This window comes from Athene cunicularia, assembly GCF_003259725.1.
Source record: "Athene cunicularia isolate RWA chromosome 17 unlocalized genomic scaffold, athCun1 chr17_part1, whole genome shotgun sequence".
Classification (NCBI taxonomy): Eukaryota; Metazoa; Chordata; class Aves; order Strigiformes; family Strigidae; genus Athene; species Athene cunicularia.
Window position 1 is genome coordinate 11,580,698 of NW_020799122.1, and position 8,040 is coordinate 11,588,737.

The 8,040-nt window shown below is 61.7% G+C and overlaps 2 protein-coding genes across 2 annotated transcripts; both read right to left on the reverse strand.

Moving 5' to 3' along the window:
- Nucleotides 1–587: 587 nt before the first annotated feature.
- Nucleotides 588–2,606, reverse strand: LOC113486648 (RING finger protein 224-like). Its single transcript, XM_026860725.1, has 2 exons — nt 2,479–2,606; nt 588–1,800 (listed from the first exon to the last, which is right to left on the reverse strand). The coding sequence occupies exon 2, from the start codon at nt 1,797–1,799 to the stop codon at nt 1,293–1,295; it is 507 nt and encodes a 168-aa protein (XP_026716526.1). The 5' UTR covers nt 1,800; nt 2,479–2,606; the 3' UTR covers nt 588–1,292.
- Nucleotides 2,607–6,009: 3,403 nt separating this feature from the next.
- CYSRT1 (cysteine rich tail 1) lies at nt 6,010–7,870 on the reverse strand. Its single transcript, XM_026860451.1, has one exon. The coding sequence runs from the start codon at nt 7,638–7,640 to the stop codon at nt 7,218–7,220; it is 423 nt and encodes a 140-aa protein (XP_026716252.1). The 5' UTR covers nt 7,641–7,870; the 3' UTR covers nt 6,010–7,217.
- Nucleotides 7,871–8,040: the final 170 nt, after the last annotated feature.

The window sequence follows — 8,040 nt, forward strand, 5'->3', positions numbered from 1 at the left end:
GGGCACATCTCAGAGCTCTGACTTTTTTATAGCAGGTGACACCAAGTGGCAGAATTGTGAATGGGCGCTGTGCACGGTGGGGGTGCTGTGAGTGGGGTGGGTGCTGTGTACAGGGTGGGTGTCGGACTCCTCTGGCTGCGGCCCTGGCACCCAGTGCAGGGGACCGCCAAGCACCAAAACTGCCCAGGGGACATGGGATCACTGCTGGCCCCTCGCAGGCACAGGCTGGGGTCTCCTGCTGAGCTCCAAAGCACAGCCAGTGGTGCCTGATGCTAGGATGTCGCAAGAGCTCATAAACCACATGGAAAACAGAAGCAGAAAAGGGACTCTGAGGAAAAACCGCAAGCACTGCACTGCCCAGGCAACACCAAGCCCTGCCCAAGAACTGTATTAATATCACCCTGGTGCACCTCAGTCCTTCCTCATTTGGCCTCTGTTAAACCCACACCTGGCTGCTGGGGCTCTCATCCTTGTGCTCCCTGTTGGGAGTCAGGCAGGGAAAGCCACTCAAAGACACGACCTGGAAAAACAGCAGAGGGGCTTCTGTACGGGCTGCATGCAGGTGTGCAGACAGGGAGGTGGAGAGAGGATTAGGCAGGAAAACCAAACCTGGCACAAGCCATGGAGCACAAGGCCAAGCAGGAGCTCCTGTGGGCTCTGCCATCTTCAATTTCAACTGTCCAGCTATCGCAGTGCCCAAATTTCTCATGCAGATGGCCAGCAGGGCAAACACTTGAAGGAAAGCAATTCGGTAGGGCAGGTCAGTTCTCCCCATCCCACCCCCAGCACAGGCAGGGCTCTCCCCACGTTAGCCCGAGGCTTACTGACAAATACAACCAACACATGCAACCCAGCAGGGCCAACAGAATGTTGTTTAATAGGCGTGAAGCTTTCAGGGTGCCACATGCTCCCCGGAGCATCACTGTGTTGCAACACTGTGCCAGGCTCCAGTGTCCCCTGCCTGGGGGTGCTCAGTGGGGGTGCCCCTGCTGCAGAGCCACACACATGGAGAAGCCAGAGACTAGAGGACATCCGTGACAGTTGTCAGAGGGGCGAGTGAGCAGGATGAAGGGGTGGAGACATCCCGATCCTCCCCCATTGCACCCCAAATCCCAGCAGGGTAAACAGCAAGCCCTGAGCAAGCTGAAGCCCTTCTCAGGCTGCCAGCACAGCCCCATCACTACTATCCACATGAGGGTCTAGGACATGGTGTGAGGTCCCCAAAAATGCTCCCAGACTGCACTCCAGGAGCTCAGTTGCCCATGTGCCAACTGGCAGCCCCCTCCTCGTGCTCAGCTTTCAAAGGCCGCTGTCACCCCGCAGCAAAGGCACAGCTGGCAGCAGCTGCGTCGGGGGAATGACACCGGCGGCACCGTTTCTTGGCACAGCCCCACTGGCTGCCTGGTGATTGCCTTCTCTTTGCATGAGCCCTTGGTGGCCAAGTTGGGCTGGGACCTGCCAGCTACCCGAGGATGCTCCTTGTCAGCTTTGACAGCAAGGAAGGTGGCCAGGTCGAGGTCGAGCATGGCAACACCACCGCGGGGCGTGGGTGTATTTTGGCGGCACTGAGGGCAGGGGATCCAGCGCTGCTCATTGGCGACGGCATCAAGGCGTTTCAGGCAGGCTTGGCAGAAGGTATGGCCGCAGTAGAGCCGGCGCGGCAGCCGGCCGCACAGGTCGTAGGAGGAGTAGCAGATGATGCACTCAACCCGCTGGCTGCCCTGGCTCGGGGTGTGCATGTGCGCCCCAACACACAGCCCCACATCCTCTGCCTGGGGGCAGCCACCAGACTGGGACATGCTGGAGAGAGAAGGGGGAGAGGAGCCATCAGACCCACAGCCTGGGTGTGGGATGCCACCTCTGAGTGCATCTGATGTGTGGGAGGTTTGGGGGTTGGACCCACGTGGTGGGTTCCCCAGGGCATCACACTCCCTGCCCAACATCCCTGCCTGCTGCCTGCCTGCCCCGTGGGCAGCCTGGCCTAGAAAAGCAGGACTCTGCACTACAGATGGCTCTGCCTGTGTCCAAGGAGGATGCGATTTCCCTGGTGTGACCCTGCGTCTCTGCTAGGAGCTCTGCCAAATGCCCCTTATGTCCCTCTGGGGCCTGGGGCTGGTTGGACCTCAGCAGCCTGCCTGGGCTCTGGGTTGGTGGGGAGTATGGGGTGGGCAGGAGTATGTCAGCCAGGTGGGCAGGGGAGCAGCGTCCAGAGGACCAGGCAGTGCCACAACCCTGCTCCTCGCCAACTCCAAACTATTCTAAGTCACCGTGGCACAGCTGTCAGCAGCAGGAGATGGGCATGAAGGCTGGCAGGGAGGAGTTGAGGAGTCAAACCCCATCTTAAGGGAGAATCCAGTACCCACCAGCTTATTTGAAAACCTCTCCTGGAAGCCACCAAGACACCACTCCCTCTCTACAGGTGACCTCAAGCATTTTGATACGCACAGGCATCCCTCTCCCCTCCTCCCCTGTCCCTACCTGTCCTGAGATGCTCCCCCCAGGGCCTCAAGGGAGATGGCAGAAGGGCTGCACCGTCCCGGGGGGCTGCAGCAGTCCTGTGGGGAGCATCGGGGGCCAAGGCTGCCAGCAGCTCCCCAGCCAGGTCCCGGCAGCTGCTGGTGACTGTGGTAAGAGGACAGGGCTCACTTTTCAGGGACGGAAGCGCTATTGGATCCGCTGTCGGGAAGCCAAGCCTGGGAGATTGGATTACAAGCACCTAGATAATAAAGACCTCTGAAATCTAAGCCCCAGGAGCAGTCATTAACCATCCGTCTCTGCTTCATTAGCAGAAGCAGCCATCTCCCTGTGGCCAAGGAGCTCTGGGCTTCACCATGGGCGGAGAGGGCTTGGACATCAGCTCTACCTGGGCAGCAGCGGCGGAGTCTTTCACATCATGGCCAAAAACATCTGGGCAGATGTTGTCCAGCGGAGACACCCCATCGCACTCCAGGCCACACATCCTCAGGTGGTCCAGGCTGCGGGGACAGCTGCGACCAGAGCAGAGTGAGACTCCAGGCTGGCGGGGTGCAGGGCTGGGGCTGGTGCAGGGACACGGAGGCTCTGAGCTAGCAGTGCCCACGCGTGGGGCAGCTGACACGGACATGCCCATGACCTGCCCCTGCTCTTCCAGCTGGGGCTGCAGGCTCTCTCGTCGGGGGCTGAGTTACCCTCGACTCTGCCGGGGACAATACTCATCATCAGCCTGGGGAGAGCCCAGCACCCCTCGGTGACACCTGCAAGGGGAGGTGACAGCATCAGGGTGGTGGCAGACTCAGTCCTCGCAGCTGCCTTGATCCAGCGGCAGCGCCACAGCCTCTGCACGGAGGGTGCTCCCAGCAGGGGAAGCTTTAAAACGGGGAGTGCGGTCGGGAGACAGAACCTGGAGCCAGGATTCTGGAGGAGAAAAACACATCCCGGAGCCCGGGCAGGACTGTCAAGACACCCAGCAGCATTTCTGCGAGGGAGCAGGAGAGGGCAGCAGCTCCTGCTCCAGGCAGCAGCAGGCACCAACGCAGGCAGGGAGTCAGTACTGCCGGCTTCCCACACGTTTCGGCTACCCTCGGGCTATGCTTCCAGGACCTCCCGGCAGCAAGAATTAGGGGGTTTAGAGACTGAAAGCCTCAGAGGGTCAAGATGCTCTGCAGAAAAATTCGTCCCCTTGGTGCCAGCGCTTGGGAGCACAGCAGCACAGCACCTTTGGGGTGCAGTGGCCACATCCTGACACAGGATCCTGACACATCCCATCCCAGGCAGTGCACATGGGCTGCATGTGCCCATGGGTGCCCGGGCACAGGGATGGCACGCCATGGTAGGGCTTTGCCCTCCTCTTGCTAGGGTGGTGGCAGGCAAGGGATGGCAGCATGGCCAGCTTGGGATGGGACTGTGCCAGGGACCTCAGTTTTGGCCAAAGGAGGAGGTAAGGACCGTGTGCCTGGGTGGATCAGGAAACAGCCATGCAGGATTCTGGCTGTGCCCTGGCAGCTCAGGGTACCACCCTGCATGCCCATGGGGTGGGTGGCAGCACCCCAGATGCTGGCAGCCAGGGCAGAGCTGGTGCCCGAATAGGCACAGTGCTCCCTCCAAGGCCATGTGCCCAGAGACTTGCAGGCCAACCTGCCTGCCCTCCTACCCCACCCAGCCCCTGCCCAGCTCCTGCCCATCAGCCCTGATGTCCCCTTCCCAGATGCCAGCAGATCTGTGTTCTGTGAGGGGCTGTGCCCAGCTGCCCGTTGCACACAAGCCCCCACCCAGCCTGCACCCCACAGGCAGGGCTCAGCGTGGGGAGAGCCTTTGGGTGATGCGGGCTGTACATCCTGCAAGCCGCACAGGGTGACACCAAGGAGCACACTGCCTGAAACCAGCCTTCAGCCCCGGCTGGGCTCTGTGAGCCCTGACAAAACACCTAAATCCAGGCACAGGGAAGGTGTATCTGCCATGAGCAGTGACACACATGGGTGGGTAATGTCTTTTCCTGTTCCCAGGACTCATCCCGAGAGCTGCATGGACCTTTGGCACAGCGGGGCAGGGAGCGGCACCCTCAGTGGAGTGCAAAGGTCTGATTCAGATGAGCCAAAGATGTGCATTACCACCCACACTGCACAAGCAGGAGGCGGACATCACCCAGCTCTGCACCCCTGAGCACTCTTCGAAGATGAAACACACCCAAGAGCACCCACAGGACCCTGCATGCAGTTGCCTGTGCTGTCCAGAGCCCCATCGAGGTCTGGGACAGCATCCTGTATGGCTCCCCCACTCACACCCCCAGCTTTCCTGCTGCCTCCAGCTTAATCATTGCCCAGGTGTCTGGCAGGCAGCTCTGCCCAGCCTCTCCCAGCTTGTTTGGCATTTCCCCAAGGTTAGGCAGAGTGAAAGGCAGCGGTGACACACAGCACTGGTGGCAGATGCTGCACCCTGACAGCACCCTGCCCAGGCCAGGCCAGCACACCCCTCACCCCTCAACCCTGCTGCTGATGCCAGAGGTTCTGCCAAAGGCACCACACACCCCTTGGGGACAGTATTGCCTCCCCAAACTATGTTTGCCCCCGTCGAGCACGTCAGACCCCCAGGGCAGCAAACAGCCTCTGCAGGATGTGGGTTTCAGCCAAGCCAAGGTGGTGACGCCACATCCCTGCCCAGCCATGCAGCGGGTGGGCTCTTGGCAGGGCTGGCATCAGGGCCACAAAAGCAAACAGGGGTGGATCTGCCCATCCCAACGCCAGCACTGCCCACAGTCCAGGCAGGGCGAACAAGACTACTCCTTGTGCAGGGTGGGTAGCACGGGGCTGTGTCCCTGCCAACCTCCTCCTGCAAGCAGCACACCCCTCGGCCACCCGCTGGCGTGGGACCTGGGCCAGGCAGAGCAGTCAGGGCAGGGGGGACAAACTGGCAGGGCTCTACCCCACACCTCTGCCAAGCCACTGCCACCCCAACCCATAAGCTCCCAAGGGTGGCGGGACTTCAAGGCTGGTGAGCTTCCTGGTGGTGGTGGGCTCCCAGGGGTGGTGGGCTCCCAGTTCTGGTGGGATCTCAGTGATGGCGAGATCCTAGTGGTGGTGGGATCCCACTGCTGGTGGGCTCTCAGTGCTGGTGGGCTCCCAGGGGGTCGCAGCCAGCCAGTGCAGAGGCACAAAGCCTACCCAGCTGGCCCAACCAGGAACCTACTCCTCCCCTAGCCCCCCGCAAAGCCGGGTTCTCTCCAAAAGACAGGACGGCCACGCAGCTTGGCAGGGTCGGGCTGACCACCAGTCAGCATCCCCAGGCAGGCAGAAGCAGGCTGGACTGGAAACACCGGGCAGCATTGGGCCCAGGCAGCAGCAAGCTGGAGAGCTCAGCATGCCACTGCTGCTGCTGCAAGTCAGCAGTGCAACAGTTAAGCCTGGTTTTGAGGGGAGAGGGCTGTGTGCCCTCTGCACTGCCCTTATACAACCCATCAGGATAAGCAAGAAGTAACGCGGGAATCCCGGAAAACCCAGGGCAGAGAGAAGAGGCGTAACTTGGCAGGGGAGGAGATGGTTGTAAATTTATTTGCAGCACCCTGAAGTCATCTAACACACGCGCTCTTTCCAAGCCCCTGCCCTCCAGACCAGGCAGTTCCTGCAGCAGCCCTGGTGCTTACGCAGCTGCCGCCTGGCAGCGCAGCCGCCCGTGGGATGGGACACCAACACAACAGCGCGTTTGTTCCAGGTTGGCGGCATCAACCCCAGACAAAAATCCAGCCGGGACCCACCCCAGCATGCTGCGAAGAGGCCAGCAGGCTCCTCCCTTGCCTTCCTCAATGCCCAGGAAGTCGCAGAAGGTGAACGATGGGGATCTGCGTTCCAAATGGGTGCCCCAGTGCTACCTCGCTGCTGGAGCTGGGCCAGCCCTCCACTCCCCCAGCACAGTGTGGAGCTCCGAGCCGGGATGCGGATGGGGTGAGGGGTTGTGCCCAGCACCCTCCAGCTTGGCAGGAGGAACTGAGTGGAGCCAGGGGCTTCCCACGCCTATGCTGTGCCATCAGGTGCTGCTCTGGAGCCCTGACACACTTTGTCTGTCTGTCCTTCCTGTCTCCTTCCCTCTGTCCCATGGGCAGTATGGCCATCAAGGAGGAGCGGTACCCAGCCAGAGCTTGGCACAAGGCACTGCAGCAACCCCAGAACGCCGTGGGTGGGGGGACCGCTCAGTTCTGGGGAGGTAGGTCCTGATCCTGGCTGGGGGCACGTCCCTGGCTCCTCTCCACCATTCTGAGACATCGATGACGATGCCCTCCTCCGCCATGCACACAGAGCTGCCAGCATCCAAACCTGCCCTCCGGCAGGCAGGCAATGCCTCCACCTTCCCAGAGCTGGAGGCTTCCCAGCCAGGGCAGACTGGCAGAGTCAGTGTACAGGATCGCAGGCTCAGAGTGCTGCCCTGTCCCCAGCGTAGGCACTTCGTGGCATCTGCATTGGCACACATCATCCTCAAGGCTCCTGGGCCTCAGCAGGGCAGGGGGTACCTGTCCTTCTCCCCCACACTGGGCTCTCAGGACCTGGCAGGTGCCTATCACTGGCATACCTGGCTGCAGAACTCACAGGTGAAAAGCAATGGCACAGTCCAGCCAGTGCCACCTCCCAGCTGCCAGCTCTGCTGGGTGCAGGGGAAGCTCCCCAAGGTGCCCAGGCCAGGCAACCACATCCCCGCGGGGCCACCTGGCCCCATCCCATGGTCAGCACATCCTGCACGTGCAGCGAGGGCCCTTAGGAGACGACACAGCAGCACTTTCTGCAGCAGGGGTGGCACTTGCAGCAGCCACATCGCCCACCAGCCTCCCACTCTTGGCCCTTGGGTGGCCTGTCCAGGGTGACGGTGTAGAAGGAGTCGGGCGAGTCCCTGTTGGGCATCCTCAGGCTGGCATAGGGGTTGTAGGGGCGGGACCAGGACTTCTTGGTGGAAATGGTTGGGCTGTTGCAGCTGCCAGCGGGATCTGCCTGCTCCTCCACGCCATAGGTGGGCACAGCTGCGGGGTTGGCGATGACGGTGGGCTTGTCCTCCAGGTAGCGAGTGATGAAGCTCTGCTGGAACTGGTCCCGTGGGATGTTGATGCTGGCATAGGGGTTCTCCAGGCTGACGCCGCGATCCATCTCCCTGCTCGTCATCAACACACGCGGCCTGGCTGGCATTGCCCACCTCCTGTGAGACAGAGACCCCCTTAACCCGGGGTGCAGGTGGGGCCAGTGGGGGGTTGTTCTCGCGGCACGGGGAGGTGACCCCCAGCAGACCCCACTGGTTTGGGAGCAGGGTGCAGAGCTGTGCCCCCCCCTCCCTGCCAGCCCCGGGGCACCCTGACATTCAAACTGTAGACTTTGGTCGTGTGGCCCTGATGGCACAGCTGGGAGGGGAGGCAGGAGGGGGTGACACCGGGGCAGGGAGACAGGGGGGTGGGCAGGGTGCTGAGGGGCGGGAGGGGGTGCTGGGTGGGAGACAGGGTGCAAGTAGGGCAGTGGGGTGGGGAGCTTCTGAAGAGGGGGAGACAGGTCTTAGAGGTGGGAGGCAGGCACTGGAGAGAGGAGGGGGGAGAAA

Coding starts and splice junctions, on each gene's coding strand:
- LOC113486648 (XM_026860725.1), bottom strand. CDS start 1,799: ATGTCCCAGTCTGGTGGCTGCCCCCAGGCAGAGGATGTGGGGCTGTGT.
- CYSRT1 (XM_026860451.1), bottom strand. CDS start 7,640: ATGCCAGCCAGGCCGCGTGTGTTGATGACGAGCAGGGAGATGGATCGC.